The sequence below is a fragment of the Pithys albifrons genome, chromosome 2 (genome assembly GCF_047495875.1).
Source record: "Pithys albifrons albifrons isolate INPA30051 chromosome 2, PitAlb_v1, whole genome shotgun sequence".
Taxonomy (NCBI): domain Eukaryota; kingdom Metazoa; phylum Chordata; class Aves; order Passeriformes; family Thamnophilidae; genus Pithys; species Pithys albifrons.
Genome location: NC_092459.1, coordinates 108,776,053 through 108,796,267, shown reverse-complemented (window position 1 = coordinate 108,796,267; position 20,215 = coordinate 108,776,053). Strand labels below are relative to the sequence as shown.

The following is a 20,215-nucleotide window of genomic DNA, read 5'->3' as shown; positions in this document are numbered from 1 at the left end:
ATTTCAGATAAAGTGCTTTTCAGAGCTCTTCTGTCATCAGTACACTTAAAATGAATCACCCTTTCCCTTTTAGCTTGATAGGAGAAAGATAACATGCTTGGGAGAGATGGATATTCACCAACTGCTTTCAGATTAGCCATTGTAAAAGCTTACAAACTTGGAGAAGACACTGCTAGAACACAAAAGAATGCTGCATGGTCCAAGGCATTTCTGTCTTTGCACCACTGAAATCTGAGCATTTTCTTATTCTCACCTTTAAAGTCCTTATATATAAATTCATGTTCCAGTAATTTTCAGTGAATTTTTTATGCCATTAATGTAAGAAGAGAAAGCAAAATGTTGAATTTGTCTGTAAATTGTATAGAATCATGGAATGGTTCAGGTTGGAAAGTACCTTAAAGATTATCTAGTTCAACTCCCGCTCCCCATCATGGGCAGGGGCACCTTCCACTAGACCAGGCTGCTCAATATTCCATCCAGCCTGGCCTTGAACACTGCCAAGGATGGGTCATCCCCAGCTTCTCTGGGCAACCTGTTCCAGTGCCTCACCACCCTCACAATAACCTAAATTTCCACTCTTTCAATTTTTACCCATTATTCCTTGTCCTACCACTACAGTTCCTAATGAAGAATCCCTCTCTGTCTTCCCTATAGACACCCTTCAGATACTGGAAGGTTGCTATAAGGTCTACAACCTTCTCCTCTCCAGGCTGAACAGCCTCAACTTTTTCACAGGGGAGCTGCTCTTATATTACAGGAGTCATAATACCAAATTCAGATAGAATTTTTGGTACATTGGTTTATTGTTTTATTTTTCCTTCAAAATAAATCAATAGCTTAAGTTTCAATCAGTTATAAGTATCAATATGCAGCAGTGAGAGGGCTTAAAATGTACCCTTTTTCTGTGTTTCATCCAGATTGTATGCATTGTCTGCATAGGCATAGCTAGGAACTGCGAGTTACTTTGAAAGTACAGAGTGAGCTTTTGTGCTTTTTTCCCAAATCTTAAAAAAAAATATATTGCCTTCTACACTTTGAGTCTGAAGAGATGCATCTTATTGGGAAACAGGTCCATTCCAGTAGGGAAATTATTCCAAGCAGAAGAATGCTCCAATATTTGCATACCATGCACCAGCCTTTCACTGGAGTTTTCCTAATACACATGGCCACAACACTGGGCACAAACTCAGATGTTGCCTTTCTCCTAGAAGCCAGCAGGGAAGATCTGTTGTGGCAATGGCCAACCTGTGATGGCTGTGGACCAGCTGCCTGCAAAGATGCAGAAGGAATGCCTCAGAGACTGCTGAGAGGTGTAACTATAGTGCTCTTACATCTGCAAGAGAAAGGTGTATTCCCTCTGACTCAGGATTTGCTTCCAAGTGCTAGCAGGCATGCAGAGGCAAGGGGCTCTGGATGAGCTGCCAGCCCTTGAGGCTGCTGAGCACAGCTGAAACACTGACTCAGTCCTCCTAGAACAAGAACCTTCAGTGTCAGAATGTTGCCTGGACAGCGTGGGGCACGGGCAGGAGGTGTGCAGGAGAGTCTTTTACCCCCACTATAAAAGCAGGTCTTGAACAACCTACAGTTATGGCAATTTTTGGAACAAATGTGTGTTATTTTGCTGTTTTCCTTTTGTCAGAGGGATTTGTATTCAGCCAAATCAAAGTGATAGGATCATGTGATTACTGCAGAACAGATGGTAATGCTTAAAGCTTGTCTCAGAAGACATAATCTAAGTACAAAATTAAATGTTCAAATATGGGAGATTTATCTGATAGAAAACAAGGAAATGATGTTCAGAGCTGATCATTATTGCATTAAAGTAGCTGTGCCTTAATTGGTGTTTATATCCTTTTAGATGTTTTCTTAAGTGACTAGAATAATATGAATGTAGGCTAAGCAGAGAAAACTACAGATTTGTTGGGGAATGGTAAACCATGGTTCTGGGTAAGTGAATGCCATCCAGGCATGATGCAATGTCTAGGAGGATCATAGACAGACACAATGCTCACTAATTCAGGCACACAGAAGTTGCAGCCGATGCTGTTACATCGTTCTTTGAGAGGCCTGCAAGGCAAACCCCTTCTGCCAGCCTGCATTTATAGTGGCAGGCTCAGAACAGGAGGAAAACTGGGAAGAGAATGATGCTCCTGTCCTTTCAGGTCACCCTGTTATGCCTCTGAGGACACTGAAAATAGAGTTCTTCCCACTACCTGTTTGTCAAAGGTAGCAGCTATTTCTGGGTGTCAGGAAACCTATGATTTAAGTCAGTTATGTGCTCTCTGTTGCAGTTCTTGTCATTCCAAAATGTCGGAAGTCAAGGAGACAAGGCAGAAACCTGGGATTTTCTTTTGGAGATAAGGCAAAAAAGGAAGGTGTATGCCCAGTGGAAGCAAGGTCAGGTGACATGGGAGGAATACAGAGATGCTGCTCATCACTGTAGAGGGAAAATCCATGCAGTTAATGCTCAATTGGAGCTGAAGCTGGCCAGAAGTGGGTGCCAATTAAAAGAGGTTTCTTAAATACATTAATGGCAAAAGGCAGTGCCAGCCTGTTACAGGGTGAGGATGGTCACCTCACAAACAGGGAGACAGACAAGGGAGAGATGTTTAATGCATTCTTTGTCTCTGTCTTCAACACTGATAAGGAGCTAAGGGGTTCCCAGTGCCCTGAGCTGGAGGACCATTCCAGTGAGAATGATAAACTCCAAGTTGACCCTGAAGTTGTGCAGGATCTGCTGATGAGGTGATTCCCAACAAATCTATTGGGCCTAATGGGATTCATCTGAGAACACTCAAAGACCTGCTGCTGTCATCATGAGGCGTCTCTCAATTTTTGAACTGTCTTGGGAATCTGGAAGGGTCCCAGTTGATTGGAAGGTGGTAAACATTGTCCCAGTTTTCAAGAAATGCAAGAAGCAGGACCCTAGAAACTACAGGCTTGTCAGTCTCACTTCAGTGACTGGAAAATTATGGAGAAGATTATTCTGGGAGGTATTGAAAAACTCCTGAAGGACTGCACAGTCATTGGTCACAGCCAGCTTGGCTTCATGAGGGGAAAGTCCTGCTTGTCAAACCTGATTTCCTTTTATGACAAGGTAGCCCACCTGACTGATCCAGGGAAGCCAGTTGGTGTAATCTTTTTGGATTCCAGGAAAGCTTTTGATACCATTTCTCACAGGATTCTTCTGCACAAAATGTCCAGCACACAAATGCATAAACACCACTGACTTATGAGTCAGGCATAAAGGGTAATAATGAACGGAATGACATCAGGCTGGTGACTTGTCACCAGTGGAGTTCCACAGGGCTTCATCTTATGCCCAGTGCTCTTCAACATCTCCATAAACAACTGGAGGCAGGACTCAAAGATACACTAAGTTTGAGGACCATACTAAATTAGGATGAGCTGTTGACTCCCTCAGAGACACAGAGGCCCTGAAGAGAGACCTTACAGATTAGAGGGCTGGGCAATCACCAATCATGTGAAGTTTAACCAAGCCAAGTGCTGGATTCTGCACCTGGGATGGGGAACTCTGGATGTACATACTGGGAAATGAGAGGCTGGAAAGCAGTGCTGTGGAAAGGGACCTGGGAGTCTTGGTGGATGGCCAGTTGAATCTGAGTCAGCCCTGGCAGCCAGGAGGGCCAACCATGTCCTGGGGTGCATCAGGCACAGCATCGCCAGCCAGGAGAGGGAGGGGGTTGTCCTGCTCTGCTCTGCACTGGGGCAGCCTCACCTGGAACATTGGGTGCCACAATGTAAGAAAGACATTAAGCCATTAGAGAGTGTCCAAAGGAGGGTAATGAGGATGGTGAAGGGCCTTGAGGGGAAGCTGAGGAGCAGCTGAGGTCACTTGGTCTGTTCAGCTGGAGAAGAGGAGACTGAGGGGGGACTTCATTGCGGTCTTAACATTCTCATGAGGGGAAAAGCGGGGGGGGGGGGCAGACACTGATCTTCTCTGTCTGGTGACCAGTGACAGGACCCAGGGAATGGCATGAAGCTGTGTCAGGGGAAATTTAGGTAAGATATTAGTTAAAGGTGTACCACCCAGGGGGTGGTTGGGAACTGGAACAGGGTCCCCAGGGAAGTGTTCACAGCACCAAGTCTGTCTGAGTTCAAGAAGCATTTGGACAACACTCTCAGGCACAGGGTGTGATTCTTGGGGCTGTCCTGTGCAGGGCCAGGAGCTGAACTTCGATGATCCTAGTAGATCTCTTCCAGCTCAGGATATTCTACGATTCTATGATTCTGTGGTTTGCCTTACTCACTTTTTTACCCATATTCATTTAGCACTGAGTGCTTGCAGGCTGGTTACAGGTAGCTAATGAACCTCTTCAGGGAGAATTTTTTTGTTACAACAGATGTGTCTGCATGACCAAACAAGAAGACTTGAATGCAGAAGCCCTGTAAACTGCCAATGCCAACTTGATGCAGCACTAGGGAACATTTTATTACTCTTGTATGAGCATGAGAAGACAAAAACAAAGCAATCACTTTATACCCTATTGCAGCAAGGAGAAGAAGACACATAGTGCTTCCTAAATTATGTGCAGTAAAATTGTGCCTGATAATCAAAAAGCATTTCTTGGCACAGAGTGGGGCCTTCTGCAACTCATCTGGTCTTTAGAGAAAGCAAGCAGCAGATGCACAGAATTTAAATCTAGAGGGTGAGGAACAAAGGAGAGAAACTCAGAAGTTTGGTAGGAAGAGTTAAGGAAGCAAGCTGGGATGAGGAGCAGGAGTAGAGGACAAGACACTGGGGACAAAGGCCTAAAGACAGGCACGGGAACATCAGTGCCCTGCAAAGAGGACAGAGGGGACTACAGAGCATAATGGGGGAAAACAGCTTAGGATATGTGTGGTGGGATAAAGGGGAGACCAGACACATCAGGGATGGACAGGGAAGGGCAGAGTCTATCATACAAGATTAAAACATTAAAACACTTAAATATTTCTAGATCTAAATCTGAAAAATGTTCATATAAACAAAAGTTTTCACCCTTCTCTCTGGCTTTCCTTTGAATGCCCCACCAATCTGCCTTAAGCCTTTTCTAGAAGGACCCACTCAGGAGACAGAAATACTAGTTCATTCTGCATGCTGAGACAATCTTTGACCTGCCTGCTGAGTCTGCCAAAAAAGTGCCAGTGATTGTTGTACTTTTAAAGATGTGAATGTCTGTATTTACTAGAATTGAGAAATAGAGTTACCTTTCCAGAAAGGCTATCCTCACCTAGGAATAATCGTGTGATTTTAATCTTTACTGTAGGCTGAAAGGTTGCATTTTCACATTATGAGGGAGATTATAGGCTAGTTATTATTCTACCATCAATGAGATCAGTTTCTAGAGAATGCTGAATGCTGCAATGGTAGGTTCCCTCTTTAGCTATCAGGCACTTCAGCAAGAAGATGTTCCATCCAACCTGAGATGGGCAAAGAAACACTGACAGCACAACTGAAACAGATCACAATTAAAAGGGAGGAAAATGCTTTGCAATATATTTGACCCAACTATGTTATTCATATCCATCATTATAAAAACTATGCTCTTAAATTTGCAAACCACACAGTATCTTCAGCTTCCCCTGAAACAGAAGCTTAGAGCTTTGCAGGTATAGCCCCTAAATAGAATATAGTATTCCTCTGAAACCAGGCGTTCAGTAGACAAAATTAAAATTAAAGACCTCTTAATTATATGCCAGGGATCCATTACAACACTCTAAATTCTTATCTGTAATTAAAAAAATACAGGAACTGTATTACAAGTACAGAAATGTATCTTAGGTGTTCCTTGCCACTGCAGTAGCACTCTGGTATTTTATTATGATGTCACTGCTTATAATAATATAATGTGTTATGTCATTATGTAAAATGTTGAGCAAAGGTGGATTTATTGGGAAGCCTTGAGAAGCTGGAACCTTCTTGCCCCCACCCTTTTGCTACACGTATTTGTGTGATGGGGGAGTGGCTGCACAACCTCCTCCCTCTGTCTGCCAGCTCCATCTATCTGTGTACAGAACATGGAATGGAATGGAATAATTTTTCACTCGTTAACTGTGGCATCGCTGACTCATGGCTTTGCTTCACTCTGATCAAGCATTCGTAAATTGTACTTGTCATGTTTTCTAATGCATGAAATTACCTTGTTTGTTTGACACACACATAGGCACAAACACACGCCTGCTGCTCTGTTTTGTTCCATTTTTTGAGTGAGAAAGCTGGGCTAGAAAGTAAAGTCTGAAATGCAGTGCAGGAGTTGCAGAATTAAGATGCAGCTACAGCTCTGTGGTTCTGCTGTGCCCTTTCCTCTTTTGTAATTCTATTCTTGTGTTTGTCAATATCCAGTTTAAAGATTGGGGTTTGTTGGGTTTTTTTCCTACATGGAAACTTACTAGGATTCAAAATCACTTGGATATTTCCATCTGATAATTTCATTAGGAGAATGTCATTTGTCTTTTTTTTCTTAGTACAAATATATTTCCCTGCAAAGCAAAGCTCTGTTGTAAATAACGACATGGTGCTTTTGCTTCTTTCTAAAGCAAACTGCATCCCTGATCACATTCCCTGGCAGGATTTTGGATAGGTTTGTGAAAAATTCTCTTTTGTGTGAATCCAAAAGTGAGAACCTTTTTACTGTTACTGTTTCTCCTCCTTCACAAATCTCAGAACTGCTGTACTCTTCCCAGTGTTCAGTGCAAGATGCTACTGGTTAAATGCAAAGAATTAGCTACATGTTGGGCAGAACATTCATAAAGTGATACAACTTTACACACAGAACTTGAAGGAGCTCCTTTGTAAATAAACACTCTCAGAAGAGATGAGAAAGTAAGTGTTCATTAGCATAGGGGGAGATCTGCTTCCAGCAAGTACTGATTTTTCTGAATCACTTCACTGTTCAGGAGTTCTGAAGTGCACTACTATACTACAAGAGATGATGCCTTGACGCAGTCAGTTATCACTTAAGTCCAAGACAGCCTTTGAAAAGTTAAAATAGAGCTCTTTTGCCCTGCAGGTACATCACTAATGCAGTACTAACTAACCCTTGGTAAGCAGGTTCCGTATCATTACACTGCAATCTGCAAAGTAGATATTCACTGTGAGTATTTCCATCCTAAATAGGACCCTAAATCAAAGGTGAAAAAACGCCTCAGCTCCATAGGAATAGTTCCAAATCCTATCTGCTACCAGCTGTATGGAACTGAGAGACAGAGTGAGCAAAGAGCTTTTATGATCCTTTTTAAGAGCACCCTAGAAGTAGAATCTATAATTAGATTGGTACATAGTGTGTCACGAAATACGTATAAACATTAATGATGACATGGTTGAGGACTAAGAATGTCTTTTATATTCATAAGGTAACCTATTAGGCATTAAATTATGCCTTCAGATAAAATGACCACTCATGGCAGTCAGGTTCTCTGTGGTGGCCACACGAACAGAATTCATCTCTATGGGAGTAAGTTCAGTAGCAGCATTCTGTCTAAAGTAGCACCTTCTGGAGAGGACTTTGAAGAGTCATTTTTTGTCATCTTTTAAAAACGATCAAAACCAAAGGTTTTCATATTACCACAGCACTGTTAAATGAGAATTTATATTGCTGTGATGGAACTACACATGAAAAGAATCCCCTGGTCATGCTCCTTGACCTGTTTTAGAAACAAGAAATAAAGGCACCTATTCAATGGAACTAGGTTATTTTGAAGTTAAAGAGGTTAAATATCTCAGTAAAAGTTTAGAATGTCTTTACTTCAGCCCTATGTTAATGATTTTTTTTTCTTAAACCAGCTCCAACACAATTTTCAATTTCAGGCAGATACTTTGATGCTACAAGAATAGCTCTAGGATTTAATTCTCTAGTGATGATTACAATGTAAGAAATACTGAGAAAAATAGTGGGGTGGGGTGACAACAAATGACAAGACATAATTGCTTGAGAACAAAATTCCATGAAGATAAACCACAAGAAATATCTGTCAGAGATTTGCTGCTCAACCTAATGGGAGACATTGCTTGGAGCATGGGAAGAATGGCCCCTTCCACACACTTAGAGCAGTCCCAGAGCTGCTGTAATATGGAGCTTTTCCACACAGCCACCAACAGACACTGTGTGGTGGCCCAGAGTGCCATAAGTCCTCCAGTTCTCTGCTAAGTCCCCACCCATGGGACTGCACTAGAAAAAAGGAACACAGAATAGCTACACTGGGCTGATGTTTGTGCCAAATCTATTCCCACGTGCTGGTTAATCTGACTTTGATATTGCTCCTTTCAGAAGCTGAGCCCACATCGAGACCACTGTTGTGTTGTGTTGTGTAACTGATAATCTGCCCTCATAAGGTGACTTTTTCCTGCTGTACCAGCTGTGCAATTTCCCTGCAATCTTACAGGCTTTGGACATACATTGAGTGCAGAAACAGTGCTAGTATACTGTGTTCATGGGCAGAAAAAATCAAGAATTCGTTCTTACCAACACATCTCCACCCTCAAGCAGCTGCTGCAAGTCAGCCTCAGCCTTTGCAGTGTATCAGTTTCTCCCTCCCCATGATCTCCACCTAGTCACTAACAGTATCTCCTTGTGTAGTGACACTCAAAAATTTCTAATTTGGGGTCCTGACCAAGAACTGAATTTAAGAGGTTTTTTGTCCCTGGAAGTATTTCCAAACTAATTCATATTGCATCTCTTTACCAAGATACTTTTTTTCCACTCATCTTCAGAGTCTACCTGAGCCTCAGCATTACACTTGTACTCTGTGCGGATCATCTGGCAATATTCTGTTTTGAGCTCAGTTCATCAGATGAGGTTTTTCTACCACCCTCTCAGACTTTTTTTCTGACTCTTGTCCCACTTCCAATCCAGTGCCCTCCAGGAAGAGCCAGTAGTCAGGCAGCCCTGGGCTTTCTGTCTTCAAATGAAGATCTGCCTTTTATGGTTCTTCAGACTCAGAGCCTGCTAAGGGAAGGACACCATAACAAAAATTTAGATTAAAAATCAGCAATAGTCAATTGTCCAATAACTGGATGTGGTGTCTTGGTAGTGCACCTCACCTCTCATGACTTAACAGTGTAGAATTTGTATGTCCTACATGCTCATCTGAGCTTCCTCTGTAGTTTGTACAAAGACACAGACACCCGAAGGTTGAGTAATCCCATCGAAGGGAGATGGCTGAGATAAACGTGAAGAATCAAACATCAGTGCCTATCCCTATCAATTAACTATAAAAGAAGCCTACCTAATTAGCTTAAATTAGCCATGTAAAGGTAAGCTGTTTGAAGATAAATGGAATGATTTGCACTGTAAATGTCTGGCTCCTGTATCACATTATTACTGGCCAGTTAACAGAAAGATCTTAGGTGCTCAGGTAGTTTCTGTAATTGAAGGAGAGAGGCACAAAGGCCAGCAAAAATATTTGAAGAAAGGTTTAGTAAAAGCAGATAGGCATGTCAATCTCTTTAAAAACCTCCTTTTGACCAGTTGGCCAAGATAGAATTCAGATGTTTCTTTGTTTACACTGGTAAGTGCTAAGATATCAGTAAGAGAGGTTATACTAAGACAGATAAACAGTAATATATGACCAGCACGAGGTAAAATTAATTCTGAATCTCTAGAGATAGTCAAGCATAAAACATCTGAAATCCACACTGTGGTGTATAACCTCTTATTTAGAGTGACCTTAGCACCTGAGGACAGGAACATGGAAAATATTAAGTCAGTTTTTAAAACAGTCTGGAGAGTCTGAAGAACTAGACCTTTGCAAATCCAGCCTCTGTACCAGTGAAATTAGTAGAAATTATATTTTTTAAAAATGTGAACATACAGACAAATAATGTGGTACTGGGAGAGAGTCAGCAGGATTTCTGCAAAGGCAAGTCACGTCTCAAAACTCTGCATTCTTTGATGTCAGCAATCATGTCAGTAATGGATATCCAGCTGCTACTGATGAAAGTTTGACCACTGAAGACCTTTTTGGAAGGTCTCCCACCAAAATGTCTTGAAGAAACTAAGCTGCCACAGGATAAGAGGAAAGCTTCCCTTTCATAGATAAGTAATTCATTAAAAGGTAAGAAACAGAGTAAGAGTAAATGGTCAGTTGTCATGGAGGTCACCAATGGAAATCATAAGCATAGCAGATCTATACTTATAGGTAGCCTGGCAAAGGAGCAAATAGTGAGCTGCCAGCATTTGCTAATGATACTAAATTATTAACACCAGTGAAGATAGGACCTGCTGTGAAGAACAGCAAAAGGGCTTCACAGAACTCAGTGACGGAGTGTCAAAATTGAAGATAAAATTAAATGTAAATAAATTCAAAGTGAAGCACACGGTGTGTGTGTGACTCCAAATTTCATGTATAAAATGATGCAATATGAGCTTAACCTTATTCTGGAAGAAGAATTTAGCCTTGTAACTCTACCGCTATCAAATACTCAGCTCAGTGCTCATCAGAAGTACAAAAAGCAAATTGCCTGCTAGGAATTCTTAGAAAAGGACTAGTCAACAAAACAGTGAACTTCAGTTCACCTGAATTTTGTGTGTAGTTTTGGAGTCGCTTAATCTGTGAAAGGATATAGTAGAACTCAAAAAGGTTTAGGAAGGGCAGCCAGGATGATTAAAGGCATGAAACAGCTTTAGTGAAAGGAATGACTAAATAGTCTAAAACTCCTCAACCTAAAGAAGAGGCAGCTGAGATATAGATCTATTAAATTGTGAGTGTTGGGGAGAGAGAAACACAGTAAATGACTGCTCATTGCTTCTTCTAATACAAAAACTAGAGGTCATCAAGCAAAGCTACCATGTGGCAGTTTCAAAATACAGTGATTCTTCATGTAACATGTAATTAAAATATGAACCTCCTTACCACAAGATGTTGTGGATGATAAAATTGTATGTGAGTTCAAAGGCAAAGTTCAGAGAAGAGAAATTCACTGAGGAATACCAGTCTAGAAACCACCTCTGGCTCAACAAATCCCTGGGCCACAAATTGTTGGAGACCAGGAGACTACTTAGGGAAATATCACCATATGCTTGCCCTGTTCTTATATTCTCTTCTTGGCGCCCAACTGATGGCAAGGGATTAGGTCAGATGTGCCTTGAGTGTGGGGAAATGGCTCTTCTTACATTCTATGCTCTTGGACATGGCGCTGTGCAGAAAAAGCATATCATATTCAATACTTTTCCATTCGCTCCCTCAAAAATGTGCCAAAATTCTTACACTTCAAGTTCCAGGGAGTTGCTTGTCTGTCTCTCCTGTTGCTGTGTTTGCTGTAATGGAGTCATTATGTGTGGGAATTTTATGAGCATTACCACTGAATTATTTTGTTACAAAGAAATAATTTGGCTATTGACAAACCTTGATAGCAAAAGTAAATATACTCTAATGGACCCATAACTCAGCCAGTGATTCAACATTTGGCCCTGCACTGTGATTTGTAAGTAGATATTTATCTGTAGGCAGCCAGCTTTAGAAATATCAAGCTAATATATTTTCTCTGAGAAGTCTTAGCACTGAAAAAACACATCTTATCCAATGTCAGGCATGAGGGAGAATTGGCCCTGTACCTCATGGAAAGTCAAGGAGGAAAAGGGCCTGTTCATCTTAACTTTAATACCAAATTTCCATCTGCTGCAGTTGGAAATTGCAGAGATATCACACGTATACAATAGGGATTTATTATAGAGGCAGCAACTCATCCTTAACCACAGCGATGATACTGGGCCTCTGTTATATAGCTGTCTTTAGTGTGTAGACATGCTGATATGTTTGCTCAATAAAACCCAGCTTTCAAGACATACTGTTAAGTTTACATGATCACCAGAGTGAGAGGGATAAAGCTGGAAAAGAAGAAAAGCGGAAGCGAATTAATGCAATAAAGGCTAGGATTTAACAGACAGGGTTGAGTAAAATAAATGTGAAACAACAGGTGTCACTGACTCTTATCAGCATTTTTAATTAACACCTGTTTTTAGCCCAGAGTACTTTGGAAGAGTATGCTGGAGTGTGTCTGTATTTAAAGATAAAGATAGACTGTTGAGAAGTTACTAAGTAGTGAGAGGTTGGAGAAATGAAGAGGTTTGGGGTGGGGGAGCCTGTGCTTCCTGGGTGGGTGTCAGTTGCAGCTTAAAGAAACCTGAAGGAAAGCCACTATGATAAATTTGCAAGGTAGGGAATACTGCTATGGCAACAAAATATATTCTCTTGAATGAAAATGAGTACAAAAAAGGAAATAAGGAGTGTAGGAAAATTCAAAGGAAGCACACATTACAAGAAATAAATTTTAATATTTTCAGTTTATATAATAATATTTTATGATTGTAAAAAATTTCTGTTATCCAGACTTTTATGGCATGTATTATGGACAATCTCAGAGCACTTGACAGATATGAAAGGATTCTGATTCACAGTAGGAAAAGGTTGCTGTTTTTTCCAACAGTCCTGTTCTTCACTGGTCTGTGCTACAAGAACCCAGGCTAAAGTGATTGGCCAGTATCACATGAGAAGTCTGTGACATAAATGTTCATAAAATCACTATCTTTTAACTAGCATTTTTCTGGTGTAAGTATGAGGCAGTTCTAGAGTGTTAAACTAGTGCTAGTTTATAGTTAATCTGAGCAAAGGACAACAAATAAATGACATATATTTCTTTATACCTAAACACACTGCTTTTTATAGAATATTTCACATATCTAGACTATTTCTTGCTAAATATTTATTTTAAGGGTTTAAAAGATCCCTTATTTCTAAACTCCTTCATTGAAACACCTACTTGGTTCACTTGAATATCTGACTCAAAACATAGAAAGTCTGCCCTGAGAAGACGCGCGTGTGTTTAAGAGACTCACCTGAACTATCTCACACAAGAATACATAGAGGTTTCGTAGAGCAGAATATCACCCTGGAAGATAAGAATCACATGGTAAGATTATTAACTTCTGTTTTATGTTTGGTTTGGGAACGACTTCAAGATTCACAGCCAGTTACAGCCCTCAAGGGCTTTCTCTGGTCAGAGAGTCATACTGTCTGGCTCCCCTTATTAGCTTTCTCTTTCCTCCTATTTTTTAAATTTGGTTTGCTTGTTTGTTTTCTTGCTTCATACCAGAGAGTAGTCTTTGATGTGAAGGGCATTTGGTTTTACACCCAGCAATCTATAAAGTTATAGGTGGACTTCCTTTAGGTCAGGAATACATGGCTTGACAGCATCATTCAAATAACAGGAATTTTGTGTGCCTGGAGATACTTGTATTTTTGTATTTGTATGTTGTATTTTATCATGACAAGTCAGTAACTCTTACCTGAGACCTATTTCTGTATGACCTTTGAAAGGTTCCATAAGGGATTTCTTTTTAAACAAGTCACTCCGGCCCCAAATCCAGCACTTCACTTAACATGCCCTTATTTAGGGCCCATAGAAGATTATAGGTCATAAACTCATACATTAATGGTTTACTAAATCTGGACCTGAAGGGATGTATATCAGATTATACCTGGACAACCTTAACAGCTCCTGCATCTAGAAGCCAATTTGGGAGATTATCCCCTTGACTCACATACACATGGTCCCAGTGGCTGGTTCTCCATTAGCCTTTGGTGTGTTCTGCAGCACTTTCCCTTGGTCAGTAGGAGAGTATCTTAGAAGGTAACAAGGTTGTGGGCCCTCCTCAGAGATTTGTGTGTCCTGTTCAAAAGAGTTCAGAACTTTAGATCCCAGTAGCATAATAGCAGGAGCTTGCCAAAATGATACTCCCAAAGCATCCCAGAGGTTGTAGCTTCCCAACACATCCACTGATCCTTCTGCCTCTTCCCTACTAACTTACAGGATCAATGGTGAATCTCAACCAATTTAACAGAGGGTAGAAGTCTCAGAAATAAGCAAATGCCTGCAAGTTTTGTGAAAATCAGCAACCAGTTAGGGTTAAATAGAGTGCAAGAGGTTATCTCTGTCCCAAAAAAGCTGCAGGGAAAGCTCAGCAGATAGATGTTCTGCCAATCAAGACATGCACTGCTTAACACCAAGCACTGTCCACATTCCTCTTGCTCCAGCCATTGCTGGGAGAGAGACGAGGATACCCTGCTGGGAGAAGGACAGTGTATTGTCTGGAGCACATTCTGTCAGGGTACCTTGGGAATGGGAAGAGTTACTGTGCTGAGCCTGTGTACAAGGAAGCCCGAGACAGGTTCTTTGGAGAGTTCCTGCTCTTCAGGCTGAATTCAGTTTTCTGCAACTATCTTATTTAAAATAGAGTGACCTACTGAAATCATTAGAGTAAAATCATATCAGGTTTTGGCTGACTTCTGCTTAAAGTGTTTTAGTTTGGTTTCTTTTTGTATGAAACATGACATCTTGATGTACTTATTCCTCTCCAGGAACTCTAAGTACCAGTTTTTCAGCATTCACTGTAAAATGCAGGATATAAGTCCTTGACTAATACTATACTTCATATATGACAGATTATATAGCCATCTAAGTCTTAAGAATTTACTGAAATTTTACTTTAAAGTATCTCTCATCGGAGGTCAACCAAATTTCAGTGTTGTCTTTTTAAGGGTGCACTGAAGTTATATAATCTATACATGGCTTCACACCATCAATATTTTCCATGTGAAATGTGTAACTCTGTAAGCCCTGGGTTTGTAAATGAGCTCTGAAGCTGTTCTGAGATACGGCTACTGCCTGAATCAGTGGTGGTGCGTCCAACTGTTTGTGGAAAACCAATCTGTCCCTATTTAAATCAACCACTTAGCAACCTAGCCACACACTTTTTACATTCTTTAACTTTATAATCTCTAATTATTCTGGCTCAGAATTCCAGTGAAACGGGGTTCAGAGTCATTTTATGGATGTAATTCTTTATTTTAATATTGTCTAATTTAAAAGGAAAATATTTCAGATAATAACAACATATTTTGAGGGGGAAAAAAAGGCATGAAAACCATTTCTGTTCCAAAAATTGCTGATATGAGAATGTATGGGGAAACAGCTCCTTTTATGAATAATTATTATTATTGTGTTTAAGAAATGGGCAAGATGCCTAGAAATTGAATGAAAGAATGAGCTATTAAATTGAAATATTAAATGAAATAACTGAATTAAAAGTGATCATGTAAACCCAGCAGTAAATGTTAGGAGTTGTAGCTGATTGAACATATTTTCATCATCTGTTTTGTATGCTTAAATACAATTGCTTGATGTAAGTAAACACTTGATTGATATTCTGAATACTTTAAAATCTGCATATGCATCACGGAATACTGAACAATTAAAACTTAATTTCAGTGTAGTTTGATTACATGTAAATTATATCAATATTCATTTTTTTCCTGTTCTGTTTGCTCAGTGCATGTTTAATATCCACTTTTTGAATGCGTATCACTCTTGATTGGACTGTGAGATGAGGAGGACTCTGAAATTTCTTCCATTAAAAAGGATTGCCTTATAAATATTATTTGTGCCACAGCTCTTCCCCTGCAGATTATTTTCTAAATGTTGTGTACTCTTATTGAAGACAAGGAAAAAAACTGCTGCAGCCCTCCTTTATCAGCCCAGCACAAGGAATATGCTTACATGGTCGATGAGCATGTCTAAGAAGGCTTGTTGGTTGTAACTAGTCCCTAAAGAAATGTTTCCATCTTTTCTGCACTATATTTCTTGCTTGCATGAGCTCCTTCTCCCTTCCCTTCCTCCTCCCTCCAAATGATTTTTTTTCTGCTTCCTGGAGGTGTTAGGAGACATTTTAATTTTATGGCTAAATATTACAAGAATTTTCAAGGTGACCATTTTCATACTGAAAATTGTATCTGTATGTTTAAGTGACCACATTCAATTTAGATGTTGGGAAATACAGATGTCAAGATTTTGCCTTTTGATATATTTATAGAACCTCTCACAAAACCCAAAGACTTCTTTTCCCTTCTCTGCAGCCTGCAGTCCATGCACGTTGTTTCGACCAACAGTATTTCAAATTACTTATTTCTGAACATCCAACAGGAGGAAATCCTGGGTTTTCATTCTGTTTTTATTTATGCCACTCAACATGATAGTACCTCTGAAGTTGTAGATAACATTATATTTTTTTATTACTTATTTATTTTATTTAGGAATAAAATGCTTTCCTGACATTTTTTCAGTTGAGTCACATTCCCAAAATACAGGCAGGCAGCATGTCTGCCTCTTCACCATGGAAGGCAGGTCTGGATTCTTCTCTGCCTTGACCATTTTTGACCAGCAAGACCCTTGTCATATTGCCCACATTTCCCCTTGATTTCCTTGTCTACAATAACAGCCATTTTTTTGTATTTTTGTAGAATACCTAGAAACATTACATACATGCATATTATTTTATTATATGAGAATTTTAGTTTGCTATTGTATCTACTAAGTGACTTGCAAGGAAATGTTTTCCTATATGTCCTACACAGTTAATTGCAGTTGGAGGAGTTTAATCTTGAAGGTAGTTATTTCTGTTGCCTGTCACTGTGACCAAAGAAGTGGCTGAACTTCCTGGTTTACAGGAGGATTTCCTTATCTCTCTTTTTCAAGAGACTTATAAGCCTTGATTGCTGAAGTTACTGTGAAGCAAGCAGTAAGTTGCAAGGTGGAGGAAGAGGTGGGAAACCACCAGGGCTCTGTATAATCCATTTTAGAAAGCAAATATTGTGCCTTGTGATTGTAGCACAAGAACAAAAGGGAGAGTGTTTTGCTTGGTGTTTTTTCCCTTTGTTTGAGGAGCTGATAAAATGTGAGTGTGCTAACAACAGCAAGAGGTCTTCCCATGACAAAACAAGCTTTATAAAACAGACATTATTAGCTGGAGGTTGGCCTCATGCAGTATGGACCTCTCTCTAATGATTAAAATCAACACAACTTTCATACCAAAGAGATTCAAAATAACCATTATCTTGGTTAAAAAACCCTGAACATTCCTGACTGCTTTAATACTGTTTGCCTGAGTAATGCAAACTTGCCACTGTTCTTTGAAACCTCTGCTTTATTTTAAAGTAATTGCATTTATAATAAATTGTGGAGTAACTGGGATTGTTATTTCCAGCGCTCTTGGTTTGTGAAGAGCATTTCTAAGATACTCTTTCCCCCCGCCCTTTTTTTTTCCTTGGTACAGATCTGAAAATAATGAGCTAACTTCACAGTTTTATGAATATGGGCCATAATGGGACTGAAGTATGTATGTTGATGAAAGGGGAAAAAAATGGAAATCTGTGAAACTGTGAAGAAATATCAGCATAGTACAGGCATTCTGCTGAAAAAATCAAAACGAAAAAGCTACTTTACATTTTTTGGTTGCAGGCATTTTGCCTTGTCTAAAGCAAATGTCATTCAAATAGTCTGTATAGTGATAACTTTGGGAAAACAAAACAGTGATAGACATTCTTTTTTAGCTAGTCTCATGGCTGGTTTCTGTTTGGTTTCCAATTTCCCTTCTAAGTACTAAGAATGGATACTTCATCCGTAATGAAAAAGAAAGATGTGCCAGAAAAAAATATATACGTGATCGCTGTTCAAGATAAACATATTTTAACAATTACTTAATTGTCTTAATTAAAGCATAGCTTCAGAAGTAGCATGACAAAACAACATATTTTAATGGAAAATCCTTCATAGGAATCATGTTGAAAAGCTTCAGATATAACAGACATGCATGATAAAACAGGGGTGCACTGACTGGTCCCCGGTGATCAAGGGGTTAACTTTAATTCACCTCCTCCCCTCTCAAACTGGTTCTGCGAGGAGGGCTGCAAATTAGTGCTTGGAAGGCACAGCAGGGAGATTAGCTTTACGGAGGAAGGGACTCCCCACTCCAGCTCTTAGGAACCTCACCTGGAGAGTGCATTTCCTTTTCTACTTAAGCTAACGTATTATGCCTTCTTGTCACGAATGTTATTCCTTGAGGAAAAGTCCTCTCTGGCTCTATCTTGCAATCTGCTGAATCATTCCAAATGCGGGGTGGAAGAGAAGGGAGCGATCAGGCTCTCAACGAGACTGAGGCACAAAACCGCTGAGGCTTTTGCCAGCAACAGGAATCCCGGGATGCTGCCTCATATGGGACTCCTTTTCCCACTAAGGGGGAGGAGGATTCCCATCTTTCCTCTTGTTCACACCGGCCTGAGGAGGAGCTACAGCATTGCCCACTGATTCCTAAGATACCACCAAGGTACAGAACTTGTATAACCATCCGTGTGATGCTGCCTGACAATATTTATTTGGCAAACACAACCAACACCTTTCTAACCCTGAGAAATCACAATGTTGTTTTTTCCCCAATCATGTCCTTCCCAAACTTAATGTATCTACAACTGATCATTGTTGAAATTGTTAACATGTGAAAAGGGTGAAAATTTATCAGTAATGGGAAAAATAAAGAAATCATTCTACATGGAATCGTTCTTTTACCTCTCAAGTGAAATAAAACTGAGGTATTTTGTTATTTTATGTTTCTAAAAAAAAATCACCAATTCTATTTTCATAGGTAATTTTAAACAGTTAAAAATTTGCAATAGAAGAAAATGTGTACAAATAGAATCACTTTCTCATAGTACATTGTGACATAATGGTTATCTGCATCTAGTAAAGGAGAGGCATTAGCCCAGTGCAGAACTTCCCATTGGGATTAGCGTTTGCCAGTGCAATGTTTTATATATATCCTCAGAAAGCTTCTGATGGATGGCTTATTTCCTCCCACTTCTGTGGAATTCCCAAGGATTGCACAGTACCTCCATCCCATGTGAATATTTGCTGTAATTCCCAGGAGATGGTGTGCAGTGTCTGGGTAGGAAGGTGTCACATGGAAAGAGCTGTTGTTCAGCAAGCCCTCAACGCACCAAAGGATTGGCCTCAGTGTGCAATGTCACAGCCCTCCTGGATTAGCCATAAAGGTGAAGTTCCACATCCACACTGCCTTTCCTACTCCACTGCATCTCCAGGTGATATTCAAATGGTGCCTTCTAGAGCACATCTAAAGGTGACTTTTGCTTGTGATTTTTGCCCCTTATTTTACCTCATTGACACAACCTTCTTCACTCCAGGACCTCAGAAAACTCTCAGGAGTCTGTGCTAGTACTGGGCTGAGGCAGTTATAAGACAAAACCGTGTCACTCCCTACCTTTTTCAGTCCCAAAGGACTCACGACTGTTTAGGATGATTTGTCTGGATTATCATCTTCAGAGAGCTGTATTAAGGGGTCTGCAGGAGCAAAACTCAATGCAACTTTCTACAGGGACCTCTGAAGTCATGTGAGATTTGGGATTACTGTTTTCTGTAGAAGTTCTGCTGGCATTGTTGGGAATATGGTTTAACTATGTTGTGGCCAGTATCTTTGTAAAAGATTGATTTGTTAGGATCTGCAGTATCTTCTGCTCCCTTCAGTTTCAACTGGATCTGATGGTCCTCAATACTGAACATAACACTTCCTGGAGGTTTTAAACAATGAAGAAGGCTAAGGGTAGCCACTGTCCTACCCCACAGTTCTGCAATCTGAGTATGAGCCTGTCAAGTTTCCCCAACATATATAAAGCTTTAGCATCACTTCTTGATGAGCATTGAAGTACTTTGTCTGTCCATTAGCAAAATTTGATGCAGCTCTTAAATTAACTGACGTGTTTCCTTTTTCTTACAGGTATCAAAGGTTTGAAAAGGCATTTCTGCTCGCTGTTGACATAAATGCTCGGGACCTGTTCATGGTGAGTCACTTATGGAGGCAGAGGCTGTTGTCAGGGTGTTAAAATGGTTCCATGTAATTTGCAGTCTTGGACACACACTGAAGACAGAACTGTTCTACCTGGTTTGCCCTTTGCCATCATGAAACTCCTCAGTAGGAACTGAGTATCTCTAGAGTAATTGACATTTTCCTCAGCATGGTTTACATGCTATTCTTTATTTTTCATGAATTATTGTATATGTTTTTAAACTTTCGCCTTCTTCATCTGACCTGATGTGGGTGAATGTCATCTTTCACTCTAATAAGCTTATGCATTTCTAATCTGTTCCTTTAAGTCCAACTGCTGAGTCCTGGACACAAGAGCTGTCCATATCCTGGGGATCTCGAACGCTCTTAGTTTGTCTCTTAGGGTTTTGTGAGTGACAAATTATGAACGCTTCTGCTGGTACTTTTAAAACAACAAAGCTCAGCAGCATCCACACAAGGGTTTTAACATTTCATGCACTCTCTTCCCCCTCCCATTTAATTAGCTACAAAAGTAAAATTAACCAGCT

General features: G+C 40.1%; 1 protein-coding gene across 1 annotated transcript in view; it reads left to right on the top strand.

Moving 5' to 3' along the window:
- Positions 1-20,215, top strand: part of WDPCP (WD repeat containing planar cell polarity effector) — a 147,621-nt gene that overhangs the window by 82,916 nt on the left and 44,490 nt on the right. The window contains exon 15 of the mRNA XM_071582045.1: positions 19,620-19,683. Coding sequence (XP_071438146.1) covers positions 19,620-19,683 — 64 coding nt within the window. The remainder of the gene's footprint in view (positions 1-19,619; positions 19,684-20,215) is intronic.